The sequence below is a fragment of the Gadus chalcogrammus genome, chromosome 12, assembly GCF_026213295.1.
Source record: "Gadus chalcogrammus isolate NIFS_2021 chromosome 12, NIFS_Gcha_1.0, whole genome shotgun sequence".
NCBI lineage: Eukaryota > Metazoa > Chordata > Actinopteri > Gadiformes > Gadidae > Gadus > Gadus chalcogrammus.
This window is the reverse complement of record NC_079423.1, coordinates 3,803,444-3,822,999: the sequence shown is the minus strand read 5'-3', so window position 1 is coordinate 3,822,999 and position 19,556 is coordinate 3,803,444. Positions and strand designations below refer to the sequence as shown.

The 19,556-nt window shown below is 45.7% G+C and overlaps 1 protein-coding gene across 2 annotated transcripts; it reads right to left on the bottom strand.

The window, feature by feature from the left end:
- Positions 1 to 231: 231 nt before the first annotated feature.
- slain2 (SLAIN motif family, member 2) lies at positions 232 to 19,520 on the bottom strand. Of its 2 annotated transcripts, XM_056603502.1 has the most exons (9): positions 18,652 to 19,520; positions 15,942 to 16,084; positions 10,178 to 10,348; positions 9,794 to 9,967; positions 9,159 to 9,542; positions 8,868 to 9,014; positions 5,972 to 6,055; positions 3,529 to 3,742; positions 232 to 2,787 (listed from the first exon to the last, which is right to left on the bottom strand). In XM_056603502.1, exons 1-9 carry the CDS (start codon positions 19,116 to 19,118, stop codon positions 2,724 to 2,726), a joined length of 1,848 nt encoding a protein of 615 aa, XP_056459477.1. In that variant the 5' UTR covers positions 19,119 to 19,520; the 3' UTR covers positions 232 to 2,723. The 2 variants fall into 2 exon arrangements, with proteins under 2 accessions (XP_056459477.1, XP_056459478.1); XM_056603503.1 differs by lacking the exon at positions 5,972 to 6,055.
- Between the last annotated feature and the right edge of the window lie 36 nt (positions 19,521 to 19,556).

Genomic DNA, 19,556 nt, shown 5'->3' with positions numbered 1-19,556 from the left:
GACTCTCCCCCGAGGTGTCCGCTCGTAAAATGAGATTTTCCCCAGTGACGTCCTGGCTGGCCACTTTCACAAATGAGTCTCCGCGGTTGTGCATATGATTTGACGGCCCCCTGTGTCACTGGGTCTTAAGGACAGCTCGTCGTGCGGCTCCACTGGTTCCCGCGGATTGGTTCCCCCGGAGCACGCGCGTCGACGCAAGTCGGCTCACTCTTAACGGTACTTATTCTAGACTAGAGCATATGGCTTCAGATACCCTCACGCATATCGCATTTTGACCAGCACGGAAAGGAAGAGAAGTTATTGCAAATAGAGTAGGCCTATTTAAAATGTAATATAACGTTTGAGAAAATTGGAAAAATAGTAATCTGGATACTTCATAAGCCGGCCCTAGGCTATTGCCTACACACGACGGCACCTAAACTAAAACACCGCTGTTTCTTTAGATGCTACTATATGTATGATGCTCTGGGAGAAAATGAAGCAGCGGTGCGATGTTTGTCGTGGGTGAACCTTTACAGAGACACGTGACCTTTATGTGGGCGCACTGACTGTAATGATGGAGTGGCCGCTACTTTTGTTCTCTGCCCGTTCTCTCTCTTTCATGAATCTGTGTCGTTGCGGAGCATGAAAGTCTTATCTGGAGCATGTGGTCATGGAGGACAGACACAAATTCCGTCACGATAATAGCCCTACTCATACATGTTCTCATACTCATACAGAAATGATGCGAACCCTGTGAGCCCTAATAGAATCCTTCAAAAAAATTGGGTTACTATTCTGTAATGTTATTCGTTTAAACAATGCAACTTTGGACACAGGGTTGCAATCCTGTTCATACTGATCAATTTATTAATGATGCAAAAGAGGAGAAAAGAGGTTTTCAGCTTTATTTGAAATGTGGGTTCACACAGGGAATGTGAATGTCATGTTCATGGATGTAAAAAAAGTTCCATAACAAATACCATCACACAAAAGGTGTGGTGCCGTCTTTTAGTGACATTCTTTCCCACAGAGGCACCCTCACACTAATAAATAGTCATTTACATATGTCATCAGTTATAAATATGAAGGCGCAGTTTTTAACATACTTTTTTAAAGCAATTATAAATGATTAAGTTACTTAAGAAACCCAAACACAGATGCAAACAAATTAACCAAGCAAATGCAAATCATTGGCAAACTCATAGAATTGGCACAAAATAAGCCGAGCACTTTTAAAATAAAGTATAATGTAAATTATAGGCACTAGTTTGATAATATCTGGCACACCATTTACCAAATAATCATCCCTATTTTTTTAGGCAAGCCTCTGGATTTATAAAGCACAAGAGGCAATGGCCACTTTATTAAAATCTTACATTTAGTTTTTCTGAACACACTGTTCCCTCTGTCACGGCATGAATGATACACACTGCAGGCTAACAACACCACATTATAATTAATTAATTACACATTTACCGAAGTGGTGGAGAGATCAGGTCAGGGTTTCAGACTCGGAGGAAGAAAGTTAGTTGTTTGGGATAGAATTGTGGCGTGAAGTCATCCAAGACTCAGCTGAACAAACATTCCAGGTTCTCTTCAAAATGGACGCACGCTAAGACATGGCTTTGGGGAGTTAGCTTTACGTTGAGGTTTAAAAACATACATTTCTTAATGCTTTAAAGAATCTTAAAACAAATACTGATATGGATGCTTGGACATAAAAACTGCATAAATAATTTGAATAAATAATCTCTAAAAGAAGCATCTGCTTACATTCATGCTGAATTTAAGGAGAAACTCTTAGAACCAGATGCAGAGGTCCTTAATAAGACATGAAGCCCCTCCAGACCTTTTAGATAGGGTGGCTCCCCACCTAAAGACGGTGCTTCATGATTGAAGCACCGTCAGACCTTTCAGAATTGAAGAGTTATCAGCTTTAGGATACTAAAGATTTCCCATCACAAAGACATGAGAGCCATTCAGACCATTTGGATTGAGGAACACGATGAGTGGCGGAGCTGTCAGCTTTAGGTCATGAATGATTTTCCGACTGGAGAGATAAGGTAGCTCAGAGCATGAAGGCATGAGATCCATTGAGACCCTTTGGATTGATGAACTCAAGCATTGAAGCACCTTCAGATATGAAGAGCACACAGCATCAGCAAATGAACCCCTGTCAGACAGTTTCCCAGACCTGAAGCACCCTCAGACCTTCAGATATAAGAGGTATGCTCTGAGATTGAAGCACCGCCAAAACACGAGGAACCATGGAGCTCTGAGACATGGAGGAACTTCAGTCCTACACAGACCTCTCCAAACAGAACAGAGTCTAGAGTGAGAGCAAATTCAAAACGTTTAAACCTGAGGGAAAAGGAAGAAGAGGATGGGAGAGATGGAGACAGCTGGACTGGAGTCTGGGAGATGATTGCAGCCACAGAGGAAGGCGTGGGCGCCCTCTTCTGGTGGCAGCGAAGGATTTGTTTTTCTCTGCTTTCTTTGGCATTTCCCTTGCTATGTGCTCTGAATGCCAGCTGTCTTTTCAGTACACATAATTGACACTTCGTTTTTTGAGTTGTCGTGAGCTATATTTATAGTCTTTCTCTTGTTAACTTTTTAAAAGGAATCTGGGTGAAGTCTTCTCTTCTTCTTCTTGACTCTTAGAGGACTCTGGATAAAGTGCCACGTTGATACGCCTGCCTCGGTCAGGATGGGGGGTGTGCAGCACACTCTGGTGGCAGGCTTCAGTAACAGCCTTCCCTCCAGTTCTCTCCGGAACTACCATAGGAGCGGGGTGCGGGCAGAGACCTGGGAACAATCAACAAAGGTGATCATCCTCTGAGGATGACGCAAATCTGAACTTGTATACAAAATAATAAAGATAAAGATAATACATTCATCCTGGATGGGAAATTCAGGAATATTAAAGAGTCCCTATTTTACCATCATAGGTGTGAGATCACACGTGGGAGTGTGATCCACTCCCACTCCCACTCAACCCCCAGCCTACCCAGGGGACTATACCAACTGGTGGTTTGATCTTTCCATCACACTCCCACGTGTGACATCATCAATTTTTGAAATGACTCACCAGCCTCCCACCTGGTCGGGTAAAATAAGCCTTTAAACCAGCGATTCATAACCTGGTGGTCACTGGAATGACAGTTAAAGAGTAGACCTAACGTTTTTCCAACGTCAAATGTGGGTTGTCCTGTACCACTGCTTTAAATGCCCCAAAATACAGTCCAGTCCCACCCACTGTGGGTGTCTTAGGCCCAATCCCATTTTTACCCCTTACCCCTTCCCCTTCCCCCTCCCCCTTGTTTTGAAGGGGGAAGGGGAAGGGGGAAGGGGAAGGGGGAAGGGGGAAGGCGTAAGGGGTAGAAATGGGATTGGGCCTTAGGCCCAATCCCATTTCTACTTCTTACCCCTTCCCCTTACCCCTTCAAAACAAGGGGGAGGGGTAAGGGGAAGGGGTAAGGGGTAAAAATGGGATTGGGCCTTAGAGTGAGAGTGAGTGAGTGAGAGTCAGAGAGAGAGAGAACGCACCTGCGTACGGGTTGTGCCAGCTTGGTTCTGGGCAGGGGGATGCCTCCGCCGCCCCCCGAGGTGGCGCTGGGTCGGGGCAGGCCGCTGCGGGGGGGTGCTAGGGACCGGACCGGGGTGGAGTTCCCGGAGCTGGGGTTGGACGTGGCCTTCACCGGCTGTCTGAGGGCCAGCGGGGAGGGCATGGCCGGGGAGCGGAGCTTACTTGGGGACGGGACTGGAAGGGAGAGCACCAGCAGGTTTAACTAAACACACTTATGCATTTATATATATTAGGTATTTATAGAATACAGATACTGTATTTGTATATAGTCGATATTATATTCAAACACACGTACATGTATAGATATAACTATGTATATGAATAGATATGATATATTATACTACACATACATGTTACCAGTATTAAAAGTATAGACATATATCGATATGACAACCCATGTATAAAGATATATATTATTATATACACTACTGTGTATGTGTAATATAGGCATGTACAGTGTATATAACTATACATGTACATTATAGATGGACATTAAATATAATATACTACACACATATACAGGTTCCTATACGTTTTTATAGTACAGTATATAGACATAATTATACATGTATATAGATTAACTGTAGAGCATATGTCGATGACCGGTGTCTGTCACCATCAAGTGATAGTGGCGGCGCAGAGGTCTGTGAAACGGGTACACTAATCTATCACTATGCATGTATGGAACATGGCAGGAAGGTGGTCTTTTTATATGAACGGTCAACAAACAAAGAAGATGGAGGAAGATGGGCTAAAACAAGGCCAGCTAGTTCTACGCCCCTTGCCCCGGGATGGTTGTACATGTGTAAGTTAGATGAGGCAGGTCCTAGCACAACATCAACACACAAAACCACAGCATGAAGGCACAATCACAATATTCACAAATACTCAATAGGCTAGAATCCTCAGTGAATACTCACTGAAATCTGCCTCCTCTCCGAAGCAACAGGACAGGGGGACTAAAGGATGGAGACAGGAGCAGAGACGGACCTTAATTTATCTTATGTACACTGCACCACAGCTGGGAGTTAGCTTGTGAAACCCTGTAACAAGGGTACTCTATGTGGAGCACGGATGGGTCCTGTTGCTCACCTATTCATATAAATATTTATTTTTGTCTTCTTTGTGTCTCGTTTTAATTCAATTCTGTTTCGATTGTCTCATGTTTCTCAAATGGCAAAGAGTTAAACAAACGTTATGAGATCAATTCGACTCAATCAAAAAAAAGTTGCACAGGCAAGAATGGCTGATTGATATGCTACGGTAGCGTTTTGTCAAATCTCTGTGCAAAGTACACAGATCAGCCAAGCATGTTTTGAAAAAAGAGACAGCAGAGAGCAGCACACTCAGATATGTGATCTACTGTGGTGTTCCTCTTTAAAGCCACACATGAACGCTTCCTTGAGATCAAATCACGACTTTCATTGGTCTTGGTGTTTAAATGAGCCTAAGCAAGCCCAAACAAAACAACCTGGCCCACATGCGCTTAGAGGCAGGCGGGGAACTAGCAGGCTCTGCATGTACTGTATGTACGCGACAGTACTGGAATACACACATGAGAACACAGGGCCCAACAGGCAGTTCCCCCTGGAAACCATCTGAACCTTCTGACAGCTTGAGAACATTTGCAGGCTCTAACTATGAGATCACTCTGGATGAAGAACAATGATGCATCCTGAGTTGTCCTATGAAGTACTAACTGAGAGAAAAGTGTAGGATGTCTACTGCAGGTTTGGGAGAAGAGTGTTCTTACTCCCTGCTGAAAGGTACTGGTATCAATCACCCCAATGTAAGCATCTATTCACCATAAGTCCCTTTGGGTAACAGCCGTCTTCATAAATATGGTACACGATGGAGGTATGTTAGCTGTGAGTAGGTAAGCTGTATGATGATGAACCTGCTCAATATCTCCACTGTAGCAGTACTTGGCTACCAATTCCACCAGCTTTTTTGTGAGAGTGCCGGGATTCTATATCTCTAGGCCGGGACCCTGCACAGTCCGTGTCAGCAGCACTGCCCCAGATCTCACACAATGCCCAAAGAGTCAGGCACAGAGCCATTATTTACATAGAGCCAAGAAAGCCTGAAAGAACCGGGCTCACTAAGTTCTCACTATGTCCTTAAAATAGAAAAAAGACACACTGCACATTCATGTGATTCAGCGTGAAAAATTGCACATTGAGTGGTTTGACCTGACCCCACACAACACACCAGTAGGGGGTTTGTGACCTGACCCCACACAACACACCAGTATGCGGTTTGTGACCTGACTCCACACAACACACCAGTAGGGGGTGTGTTTGGGTAGGACCAGTCACTACGTTACAGGCTTCATGTGTGTTTGTTGGGAACCATCATTACGCATCGCCACAGGGTGTGTTCGTGTCCCCAGAGAGCGGTTACCTCGCAGGGCTGATGGGCTTTGGAGGTGCTGTTTGGTTTTTGGAGTGGCGCGTGACGGGGTTGAGGACCTTGGGGTACCGGCCACTGTAAAAACAGGGTTATTTCAGCAGGGGACTCCGAGGGCTAGCCTCACAGCCGGGCGGGGAGCTAAGGAAAGGCTAGTGAATCAGAGCCACCAGGCATGCACCAGCTGCAGGTGTAGAAAGGGGCCACTAGAGGGCGATGCAGGCAAACATTCCCAGCTGCAGCGGAGGTTTATGGCAGTATTCCAGAAAGAGACTGGGAGCACATGCTTCATAGAGGAGGTGGCAAGGAGGAAGAGGCGGAGCTTTAGCCGTGACATTTCGCCTCATGAGGTCATGCAACAACAACAGAACTGTCTTTGAAACCCCCTACACCCCGTGATGTCTGAATCACCACGGGGATGAAGAGTACTTAAACGTGAGGCACCCTTTTATTTTTTGAGCTTTTAGCTGCTTGTCAGGGCATTTTTATGAGCAGAGAAAGTCAATAATTTAAGATTGATCAGATTTAACTTGCCGTAACGTGAATCTAAGATCTCACCTTTTAGTATATGCTACACGTGGACCTCCTAAGATGGCGCAATTTGATTGGTTCGCTATCTCGGGATATTGGGCATATCCCATGATTGAGATCTCAAACTCGGGATATTGTTTTCATCGCATGACGGTCGTCTCATCAAGCTAATATAAAAAATAAAATAAAATCCTGGCAAAAAATGTCATCTTATTTATTTTTAGAGTGTTCACGTGTAGTATATACTAAAACAATTATTTATGGCGACACATTAGTGCCATAATTCACTAATGTGATAAAAGATGCATTCGGGCGTATTATATTATTCCACACGCGTAGATATTAACTGCGAGCGCGCAAATGATCTCTGCGCGCGCGCAAATTACCTCTGCGCGCGCAAAAGAGCCTCTCGCGCGCGCAAATTACCTCAGCGCGCGCAAAACAGCCTCTCGCGCGTAACAGCCTCTCGCGAAAGATGTTTTTACGCTCGCTCGAATTTAATTTTGGCACTATCGGGGAGGGAACCAAGGCAGGGCGGGCTTTCCTATGATTGGCCGTTTCTGAAGCGCGATATTTGATTGACAGCCTTCCTCAGCCCTCCTCTCATTCATAGTTAGATAGTTATGATAGTTACGTAGTGTAACTCCAGATTCTATGAGTATAGGCGCAGCCTTTTAAGTGTCGGCCTCATTGTCCTTTAAATAGCTGAAGAAAAGCTGTTTATTGGGAGCAGAACGTCCGCCGGCGCCCGACTATATCTGCGAAATGCGGACGTCGTTGAGGCACGCCGCACGCGGACGTAATTGAGGCCCACGCTGTTGGTGGTCGGGGATTACACATTTTTCAGTGCTACGGCTCACGCCTAGGGATAACCCAATAGCAATAGCCTTAAAAGGCTGTGCCTATACTCATAGAATCTAGAGTTACAATAAGTAACTATCGTTTCAGCCATTTACTGTACAATTCAGAATTGAATGAGAGGAAGGCTGAGGAGGGCTGTCAATCAAATATCGCGCTTCAGAAACGGCCAATCATAGGAAAGCCCGCCCTGCCTTGGTTCCCTCCCCCATAGTGCCAAAATCAAATTCGAGCGAGCGTAAAAACATCTTTCGCGAGAGGCTGTTACGCGCGAGAGGCTGTTTTGCGCGCGCTGAGGTAATTTGCGCGCGCGAGAGGCTGTTTTGCGCGCACAGAGGTAATTTGCGCGCGCGCAGAGATCATTTGCGCGCTCGTAGTTAATATCTATGCGTGTGGAATAATATAATACGCCCGAATGCATCTTTTATCACATTAGTGAATTATGGCACTAATGTGTCGCCATAATTATTCACCTCAGGCTCCGTGAATTGCGGGGAATATTCCCCTCTATTCACTGCGCCTTTGGCGAATAATTGTTAAATATCCTTCCCTTATCGTGGAAGTTGACCTCAACTGACAACTGCCCTTATCAGCCACGCCCACAATCCAGAGAGCCCACTTACACCCTGGATTGGATGTTAAACTTTGAGTGGGATCCCTTTGTTTTTGTAGCCCTTTCATTTAAGCCATGCCATGTTAAAGCCACCAGAACATTAAGAGTTCCGGGATTAAAGTGCAGATCTTAAATGGCGACTCTCTGGGATGATCTGGGCTCTTGTTAAATCTGTCTATTGGAATCCGGTCTGATCTGCAGCCAACAGATTTGCGTCTGAAGTGTTGGTGCTGTTGTAGTGTGCATCGTTTGACCCAGCTCCCATTGAACCGACAGCGCTGTGATCCTCGGCTCCAGTATGGAATTGAAAGTGATCCTCAAAAGGAGAAGGGGGAAAATTGTGTAAAAGAAAGAGGTTTAAGAGGTGGAGACCAACTCAAAGAAACATCTCCTGGGATATCAAAGCCATGACACTCCAAAGAGAGGAGTTGTGTGAAGATGCAGCCACAGGCGTTCAACACAAGCCTGAGTGATGCAGAGGAGAACCCAGCTGGTGTTTCTCTTACAAGTGCAGCGATAGTGCAGAGACAAGGATCCGTTGCAGAGAATACAAGTCCTCCATTATACCCCCATGATGAGTAAGCCCTGGCTCTATGAGATGGCCTACATGTTTAACAATTTGGGCCAATCCAAACCAAAAATGTTTTCTCTGAGTGCATGTAATAGTTATTTAAAATAAATGTATGCTAATATAACATGACTTTGGCTACAGTAACAGCTAACATGACTCAGCTAACATGACTCATAATAACATAACTCAGCTAATATAACATACTTTGGCTATAATAAAAGGCCATGGCTATCATAAGAGCTTTATACACTACCAGCTAATATACCACGCCAAATGTCCCACAGACTCTGGTTCTAGCGGGCTACGGCGCTACTCACTAGCAGACTGGTTCTGGTGGCGTGGGGACCCTCCGTTGGGGGTCTGCAGGTTGGACTCCATACTGCGGCTGTTCTTGACGGGCTCCGGACCTGGGCCGGCTGGTACCGAGGAGCGGCTCAGGTTGGGGAGGCTCCGTCTCAGCTTCTCTACAACACCAGAACCAGAGAAGAGAGCATGAGGGTGCTGCCCAGTCTGACCGTTCTGTTACTGGCCAGGAACAACCACGGTAGACCAAGTCAGTCCCTCTCTCTTTCAAAACCTATGTCTCTCTCTCTCTCTCTCCCCCTTACCCTCGTTCTTCACCACGTTGGTCTGCAGCTCGCCCCCGTGGCTCTGCAGCGAGTGGCGGGGCTGCTGCAGCCGGCTGATGATGGGCTGGGGGGAGCCTCGCCCGTGGCTCAGGGGCTGCGGCGAGCTGCGGGAGTGGCCGTAGTCGATGGAGCGCGCCGGGGAGCGGGAGCGCGGCGAGTTGCGGGGCGAGGCGCACGGCGAGTGGCGGGGCGAGGGGCTGAAGCGGTTGGGGAGGGGGTGGAAGGCGGGCGGGAGGATCTCGTCCTCGTCGTCCAGACTGTGGGCGTCCAGCTCCTGGTCACTGAAGGTGCTGCGCCGCAGCGAGTGGCAGGAGGAGCCAGAGCTCCGCCTGGAGGCCGTGGCCGCGTAGTCCTGCCTTAGACCTACACACAAACAAAGCTCTGTAGATTAACACACACAGAATAATATATACTGTATATATTAACTAACACACACACACACACACGGCATAATATAGATTAACACACACACACACAGTTTGTTATAGTCCTGTTTGAATTCCACCAGGATGTGAGGGTAATGCCCATGGTCTCGGGGGTATGGGGCTCTATACTACAAGAGGCCAATTGGCTAGGCTCATGTGGGAGGCTACTTTTAGAGGTTATGCACGTACTCTCCTCCTGCATGCGGGCCATGATCTGGACGTCGATGACGTCGTTGAGCTTGTAGGTGTTGGAGGAGCCCACCGAGTCCTCGTCCATCTCAGAGGTGCTGAGCTCGCTGTCCACCGATGACTGGGGGCTCACCGCCGGGGGGTTCCTCTCCGCTGCCGTGTTGCGCTGGTAAACTAATCACAAACACGTCCAAACAAATGAGCACAATATTCAACCTTATGGAAATGACTGTTATAATTATACTATGGTTAGCTTTATATTGATACCAACAACTCTTTTATGTCTTTGAGCTCTATAGACGTCCGATGACCTACAGCTATAACACTAACTAGATCACATGACCTACAGCTGTAACAATGCCCATGACACATGACCCTGCTGACCTGTGTTTCCAGGCATCAGCTGCTGCCGCACGATGGGCACTTTGCTGGGCGTGGAGGACGGGGAGTTGAAGGCGCTGCTACAGGCGCTGTTGGCCGTGTTGGTGCTGAACGGGCTGCCATAGCACATCTGCTGGGTGTAGGGGCTGCCGTACAGACTCCTGCTCTTGTGGCCTTAAACCAGAGGACAAACAGCCTTTCAGTGACAGGTAACTCAGGGGCTCGCTAAGCTGGCTCCGTTTTATGACTTCTACAAAAAACATTCCAGCTGTTGGTTTCTGTTATCGGGAGTGATTGTTCTCATGAGGGACAACTATTCTGTTACCGGCAAGATGAATGAGTTAATATTTTTTTTGGTTTGAAGTGAGTGCTTCATTGGTCCATTGTGTCTTAGAATTAAACACATTAAAATGCCACTATGAACCACTGTGAGCAGTTTCTACCATGAGCTATGTTTTTACACCATGCTGTGTGCCGGAAGATACACACAGGCCTTCTAGTCAATCGTCTACATGGCTGCCGAAGGCGGTAGGAAGACATCCTTCATTAGGTGCGTAACACACTCAACAATGCACACTGTTTAACTCTACATACTGCTGACCAGAGCGGCACAATGTCTCTCTCTATGCGACTGCAGCCCCAGACGGTCAGAGCCACAGTCAAAGAGTCCCAGTGAGAGCTCTATTGGGTCAGACCACACAGAGGCCGGGGTTCCACCATAAGAACAGTCTGTGAACAATGACCCCACAGCCTGCTGCAGAATGTCGTTACTCGGCTAAACACAAGTTTCTCTCTCTCTCTCTCACATACACATACACACACACACACACACACAGCTGGTTGGAGCATAGTCTTTGTTCACTTGTCCCTCTCTCTCCACTTCACTCTCCCTCTTCCTCTCTTTCTTCCACTCTGCTCTCCTACATTATTTAACACAACATCATCCTGTCTTTAGGTTCCTGCTGCTAAGGAATGTCTACAACGTCACATCATGTAGGATAATAGCGCTAGCTATGTGTCCAGGGCAGCTTACTGCCTATGGAGGTTAACTGCCGACACAGGCTACCTACGTAGGCTACAGAGGCTATTGCAGCTTAATCAACCATGCAGGGTAACTGTCCATGCAGGCAAACTGTCTACACAGGCTAACTGTTGTTGATGTTGTCCTTGTTTGAACCTGATTTATATTTTCTCCGTGCATTGCGTTCCCTCCTAGGGCAGCTCAGCTCAACCGACTTGCATGTGCTGAGCTGGGTAATCCATCCTGAGGCACATGGGCAAAACACATCTAGGGTTAGGGTCTAGAGTACTTGGGATGTGAGGGTTCTTAGCATGGTAGGGACCTTGGCATGTAAGGGGACTTAGCCTATGTTGATTTTTGGTTTGTAGTCCGAGCCTTTGATGCTCGGTGAGCCTACCCTGGCTAAACAAAAGGTGAGATTTGAGTCACCAGGGCCGTGCTTTATAACGATAAATCAATTGACATGGTACAGCAGGTCCAAAGGCTAAAGTCTCTGCACATTTGGCCAACTGCATCCTCTTTCCTTGCTATTGTATTGGTAGCCATGACACTAAAATAGACAGTTTAGCTTTCCACAAGATGAGGCCAGTTCTTTGGGACATTCCTCAACCAATACAAACTCACCCTCGCTCCATGGCAACGGTAATATCCCCAGAGGGGGAGAGAGTGGGAGAACTGAGGGTGTGGCCTGGAAGAGGTCTCTCACTCGCTCTCTCACACGTGTTCTCTAAACACACAGGAACATGGTATGTATGTGAGGCTAGTGTCTCCTGTCTACATACAGCTGACTGTTTTCCTTCCTCCTGACCAAAGGTAGACAGTTCAACGCGCTTTAGGGATGAACAACTCTCCCACAACTAGACTACACAGTCTAAAACCTTTGTGCTTTCGACCATCCCTTTTATTTCACGCAACCCTTTTTGTTGATCGTGCCCGTAAGGGTGGAGGGAGCAGAGCCACTTATCCAAGGGTCATATCCACATCAGGAATGACATCAATGATGATCTCATCTCACAGCCATTGTTCACTAAATCAATCTGACTAGCACGGTGCTTTCAACCTATTATACTAACATAGTGAAGGCTTTAATCCTTTTAGACCTGAATTCATCTTCACCTTTGAGTGGTCGATGACATTGTCGTTGTGTTCAGCAAGCAGGTAAAGCAAACACTTGTATCGCTGTAAGGCTAATTAGCCTCCTAATAGTCCAATAAGTTCAGAAAGCTTGTTTACTTCACTGTGGTGAAGCACTTTGAATACCAAGGCAACACTTGTAGCTTATAGCATCAATATCCAAAATTCTAAACAGTATCTAGGCATGACAACATAACAATGACGTAATCCCTATTATCGCCAGGCTACCCTCTCATGAAGAAGCTCAACTTGACTCAACACCACTTCTGGCAGGTCTCCACTGACCAGACTGAATGTCTCCTGCCCAGGTGCTATTCAGAGAAATGGGCAAACATCAGCAAGGCTCTTCTTCTCAGAATGAGCGGTCACATGATTAATGAGCACAAGGTCTCACATGTGTAAAAATGGAACTGACCTCTGGTGTGTGGCGGGGGATCAGGGGGCTGTTGAGCCTGGCTGACTATTCTGGGATGGTTATAAGTGTGTGCTTATGTGTGCCCCAATAAGAGGGACAGGCCAAGAGACAGAGGACACTACGGGAAGGCAGGAGACCATGGATGAAGGACTTCTATGAATATGCAGAAGACGAGGGATGGTTGGGGATGGAACAAGGAGGATTCAGGGATAGGTAGAATCAGTTTCCAGGTATTTTAGGCCTAATAAGATATTAGCCTTACGGTGTGCCTTGTGTGGTAAATTGTCTACTTTGTTCAGTCTGCCCGACTAATTTGTTGCACAGGTAAATATGTAAAACACATTATGCAAATCTGGAGCCAACAGGGGCTATTCCTGCTGCTTGATCAGCTGAATTAATCCTTACAATCAATCAGACTGTTGTTTGTTTCCACAAAACACCTATTGGTATGACAAGGTGCAATGAAAACGTAAACAAACCTGCAATTAGGGCTGGGCGATTTGGCCTAAAAATAAAATCTCAATTTTTTCTAACTAATGGACGATTTTCGATTTAAACCTCGATTTATTTTTTCTGTTTTTCTCTAAACAAATTCCATTGAAACCCATGTACGTGTGTGGCGCTTATGGGGTGTCGCACCACACTCACCAACACAGGGGTCTACAACCCGCTGATTTAAGAGTATCACGATTATCAACAATCATGGAAAGCTGAGTAGGTTTATCAGTTTTAATAACAGTATGAACAAATAGAACACAAAAATGACAAGTTGTCCTTTGTATATCTATAGTAGCAATAGCACATGCTAAACAAGGACAAAATCTACTCAGAATAATTGAATGAACTGTTTACATCCATGGCTAACCAGTGCATGAGAAGGAGATGACAGGAGACTAATGTTTCACTCTTTCAATTGCTCTAATTTGAGCTCTTACTGTTGTTATCTAACATACCATACAGTAATTTAATTGTGTAAAAGTGTGAAATTACTGCCCCTTAAAAATGACCATGAATTAGCTATACTCTCATTTGCATAGTGATTAACATTATGAATTTAAATTGTGTATACCAACTGTATGTTGGCTGACATTTACCTATAACTTTTTTTCCCTCCACTCTAACCAAGGATGCCTGTTTTTAAATTCCCTAGCCTGACACCCAGTCTGAAAGGCTGGCCAGGGGTTCTCATCTAAAAGTAACAAGGAGATATAAAGTGGGATTAAAACATTGTCTTCTGTTGACTACTTATTATGTGGTTTACACATTAATATGGGAGGACTGGACACACACACACACACGCACGCACGCACGCACGCACGCACGCACGCACACACACGCGAGAAGGAGGGGCTCGGCCCGCTAACTAACGTGCAGAGATGCAGGGGCAGCTTCGCGCTTCGTAACAGAGACAGGGCAGAGCGCGAGCGCGCAGCGGGAATTTTATGAATGGTGAATGTAGGAGATAACTTCCCCTGCTTAAAGTATTTTATTGCAGTTATACCAAACCGATATTTCCGAAAAATAAACACAGAAGTGAAAGATCTGTCACAAGACGATTAATACGTATCCGTGCACATTTTTAAGTGGGTATACGCAAATCCTGGTGCGTTCCTAGTGGGTATACGGCGTATACCTGCGTATCACGTAGACTACACCACTGCTTGTAACTAAGAGAACACACATGTGAGTTGTTGATCACAAATTATTTGTATACATAACGTCATCTTTGCAAAAGACGTTTAACTGAAAAGTGTTTCAATCGACCCGGCTCTCCCCCAAGTCTGTCGGGGGCGAGGTGAATGTGATTTCAGTAGGCTGAGTTTTGCGCGCGTTCTGGAAAGTGAGAGAGGAGGCTACTACGGAGTCTATTCAGCAAAACAAATCGGAAGAGTCTAGAACTGTTTTTAAATCGCGATTTTTCGGTTCAGCCATTTCACAAACCGTAGGAAAGAAAAAAATGCAAATTAATCGATTAAACCGAAAAAATCGCCCAGCCCTACCTGCAATTGAAATAAACCTTGCACTTGAATTTGCTCCAATGTCCTGAAAACGAATTATTAAGACAACACCCATAATGATTCCACTCATGGATTGCTGCCCAACCTGCCAACCAACAAAGATAACCGTGTGCGCGAACACACACACACACACACACACACACACACACACACACACACACACACACACACACACACACACACACACACACACACACACACACACACACACACACACACACACACACACACACACGCACACACACACGCACGCACACGCGCACACACACGCGCGGTTTGTATGCATATTCCTACAACCACACAGGATGACATGCTTACCTCTCTCACACACACACAAACACACGTTTCAATGATTGTATTTTGGCGAATAGTAGCTGTTTGTGAGTTACTGAGCCTATTCTGTTGGATTAAATAACAACCATGACCAGGATTATGGAAGTATTCTTTTATAATTTAATTAGCTGAAGATTATAAGAGGGAAATGTCAGGCCCTGTTTAATCCTATTGGTTTTGGCTCAAAGTCGGATGTGCTCAAACACATAATTAAAATGGAATTATGTTGTTATTGTCTGTAGATAGGTGGAGAGGACGGGGGGGATGATACCAGATGAGGGAGGAGATGTGTCTACCTGTGTAGGTGTGAGGGGGATGTGGCTGTGGTAATCTAAAGGTGTGGTGGGGATGATGCAGTTACCTGTGTCGATGGAGGATACATGGTAGGAAGCTGAGTTATCTGTGTAGGTGTGGGTGAAGGAGACCATATGGAGGTTAGTTACAAGTTACCTCTGTAGATGTGGTAACCTGCATAGATCTTGGTGAGCACCTATATGTATGGGTGAAGGAGATGGAGGCGTAGGTACCTATATATATGTATGGGTGAAGGAGATGGAGGCGTAGGTACCGTATGGGTGAAGGAGATGGAGACGTAGGTACCTATATATATGTATGGGTGAAGGAGATGGAGGCGTAGGTACCTATATATATGTATGGGTGAAGGAGATGGAGCCGTAGGTACCTATATATATGTATGGGTGAAGGAGATGGAGCCGTAGGTATCTTTATATATGTATGGGTGAAGGAGATGGAGCCGTAGGTACCTTTATATATGTATGGGTGAAGGAGATGGAGCCGTAGGTACCTTTATATATGTATGGGTGAAGGAGATGGGGGTGTTGGTACCTGACATGGTGAGCTCCAGTCTGTGTATGAGGGATCGCTTGGCGGTCTCCATGTCAGGGCTGGGGTGGTCCAGGGCTTGGCGACACCACACCATGGGGCTCAGGGCCTTCTGCAGCGGGCTGTTCAGCTTCGCCTCGTACAGCCTGGAGGGTATAACGGAAAAAAAACACAACCACACAATTAAATACGGGCTTAGACATAGACAAATAACAGTGTTATTATTTTCATTTTTCATTTTTACTCGTCAATATGACATAACTATTTTTGAAGCTCAGCAATCTTGCATTGTGGTGAATAACTCCATGGTTGACCACTAGAATGTGAGGTTTTAGAAACCAACTCTATGACGTTATGGAACAGCACGAGGACAGGGTATTATTAATAAGATAATAGTTTTTTTAAGTTGAGACCTGATGTGTAGGCCTAATTTGGAATATTCCAGTGTATAAGCATAGTTGTAGTGGAACGATACTTTTATTATAATTTAATTTATAAAGAGTAACTTAATAATTTAGTACTTTATTAAACCTATTCTGCTGATATGACACATTTATGGACGTTTTTTTATTTATCAGATCTGAATAGGAAAAGGAAAGAGATGCCAAGACAGGAGAACAGAAAGCAGGGGATGTGAGAGAAGATATAAGTGTCAGAGAGAAGAAGAGGAGTGCTTCTGCCAGGAAAAGAACTGAGTCAGCTTTAGTTCCAGATGAAGGTCCTCATGACTGCAGGTAATACTACTTTAACATGCAGACACAGGCCCATGCTATGAGATGCTCTGGATCAAGTCAAACTATATTCCCATTCAAGTACAACACACAACAAGGTAAAGAGCAGACAATTGTTTATCTTAAGACCTAAACACTAGGATAAGCAAAGGAACCACAGTTTCCAGAACTGGATTCAATCATAAGCTAAATAATAGCCTGTTATGGGCACAGTCAGGAACTAAATAATGAGTATTTTTGTCATAGCTAGCCTGTGCACAAATTATAATCTATCCATCCAATACTTTCTTGGATATGTTATTAAATAAACCAACAGATACAAAGCACATTTTACATGCCGTTTGGCAAAATTAATAATATCTACTATGTTTGTTGTATTGTATGCATCATGTATTATGTACCATTTGTCAGAAGTAATAATATGGTATGAACCATGGTGGGGAGACAGTATCATATCGTGTAGCATGCATCATGTAGTTAATGTTCTCTGCAGCAATGTTTTATGTACCAGGTCGTATGTACCATGTAGAAGTGTGTGGAATACATCCAGCATCCCCTAAAGGAGCAGGCAGTGCTGTAATCCAGCTCAAGGCTAATTTGGCGATTACGGGTGTGTGTGACAGAGTTGGCAGAGGTTAGGTGCTACCGGATAATCCCTGATAGTGATCTCATCCAGAGGGCGGGCAGACAGGAGCAGGGATTACCAGGACAAAGTGTTCATGGCAGCCAACCCATAGGTAGACATGGATGCTTCCTTTGATACAGAGTCTGTTAATCTGGATTGGTAATTGGTTTGTGCATTCATGTTACACACAAAAAAGACCACACCTTGAATAACTTTATTCAAAAGGTCTGCTGAGGTTGTCAGACTTTTGTTTTTGATGATTCTGGGAATACTAGTGCTTCCTGGTTATCTGTTGTGTACTAAGGAGATAGTCTTTTATACAAAAATCATGCCAAAAGCTTTCCGAGTACTTGACCTACAATATGATGTTGCCAGGCTAGGACTCTCTCTGCCTTTTACAGCACCTTAAAAGGGTTTGCATGCAGTAGAGGAGAAAGCAAAGCCCCTCAGAGAGAGACCCAGGGCCATCTCTGAGGAAGCGTGGTTGTTATACTACAGATGAGTATTTCAGGAGGCTCATTATCTGACCCTCGACCTCATCCACAGAGCCATCGTATCTGCCTTGCCTGTCATCTCATTTGATCTTTGAACGTTTTATTCTCTGATGGAGATACAATAAATAAAAAGCAAGAATGAGTTTCCAAAGGGGGGCTCAACTGGCGACTTTAATCATTTTGGGAATAGTGCTATCTGAAGGTTATATCAGTTTAGGTGTGGACAGTTGTCCGTAGTGCCAACGGAAATCCAGTGATCATAAACTGGAATGGTAACCATGGCCGAGTTTCTCCCAGCGGGCGTCGGGCAACATCACAACAATTCGGTCCCCAGCCACCGGTGCCATGGCAAGCCAAGCGATTTGCCACATCACGGCATTAAAACGTATCACCGCCCTGCCGGGACTGTGATCTTGCGGTACTGGGGCACAGGTCTCCTACTACACTACAAATGGGGTAGCAGCTACGTCTTGCAATAGGCCTAGGCTGCAACGGTTAACAGATCAGACGTACTGATTAATGTAAAGGTTATAGTGCCAAACACAGCAGTGTCAGTTGCAGGTGAGTGCATGACAATGCACGTCTAGACCTCATCTTACGTCAGCGGAGTGGCAGCGCCCCAACAGTGTGGGGATATCGTAGCCAAAGGGGATAACTAGCCCGTCCGGATCCACAACAAGTGCCGTATTCTGTATCGATGACTCCGCAGTTACTTACGCAAGCTATCGAAGAAGACTCCTATGCAGAACCTGGTGGTCGATGCCCCCCCAATAGCAGCAGCTGTGTGCGGCAGTTAACTCTGACAGCAGACGCTAAGCACAACACACACGTCACGCTGTTAAACAGAACCCCAAAACACTCACCAGCTGTCTTCCTCCTCGTTCAAACAGTCCATATCTTCAAGATCTAGTATTTCCACTTCGTCTAGAATGGAGTCGTCCGATTCATCCTTAAAGCTGCCGGCGGTATCGGCGTAAAATGAGTTCATACTCGAGATGGAGGTGGCCGCCGTCGCCCCCTCCCCGGCATAAGATCTCCTGAAGCTGATGCCATCGTAAGAGAGTCTAGGGCTCATACAGCGAGAGTTCTCCAAGATCCCACCGTAGCCGCCCGTTCCGCCGAACCCCACCCCAGGGAACCCGGCAAGCCCGGCTGACATGGAGTCGTATCCGGCGCTGTGCGGCCGGTTTGCCACTGACACCCCTCCGGTTGAAGAAAACAACGTAGACCGGCTCCGAAGCTGCTCATTTTGCTGCTCGAGTTTCTTCACCAAGTCTTGTAGCTTCCGCACCTCCAGGTCCGCGTTGATGTTGGAGTTGATATCCTCCATAGCGGCCGGGGACACCTACGAAACCTGCGGTAGTCTGCCGTTAGTCCGTTCCTGGCCGATGAGACTCCTTGTATATCCTCACTTTAGGTTTTATCTACGTTTCACTCGGGCGATCCGTGTACTAAACAGGCTAAACACCGTCATCTCCCCCGTTCACTCTGATATAGGGGCAGGGTCGAGGCCATTTTCGTGATTCCTGTTACCAACTGTGAAAGACCAACAGGCGGCGGAAAACAGACGTCATGACGTAGTCGGTGACTCGGGGGCGAGCACGTTACCGCCACATACGCGTTCACATTCTGCGAGTGAATTTGTCGATTCGGTGGATTTTCAAAACACCATGTAAAATGTGTTTACATATTTAGAACTTTATGTTAAAGTAATAATTAATGCTTACCCAAAATAAAATCATACTATAAATAGAATATATATATGACA

Excerpts from the sequence above, each read along its gene's own strand:
- slain2 (XM_056603502.1), bottom strand. The coding sequence starts at position 19,118 with ATGGAGGATATCAACTCCAACATCAACGCGGACCTGGAGGTGCGGAAG. Across the intron at positions 10,349-15,941 it reads ACTGGAGCTCACCATGTCAG|GCCACAAGAGCAGGAGTCTG; the intron begins GTACCAACACCC and ends CTCTGGTTTAAG. Across the intron at positions 2,788-3,528 it reads CTGGCACAACCCGTACGCAG|GTCTCTGCCCGCACCCCGCT; the intron begins GTGCGTTCTCTC and ends GATTGTTCCCAG.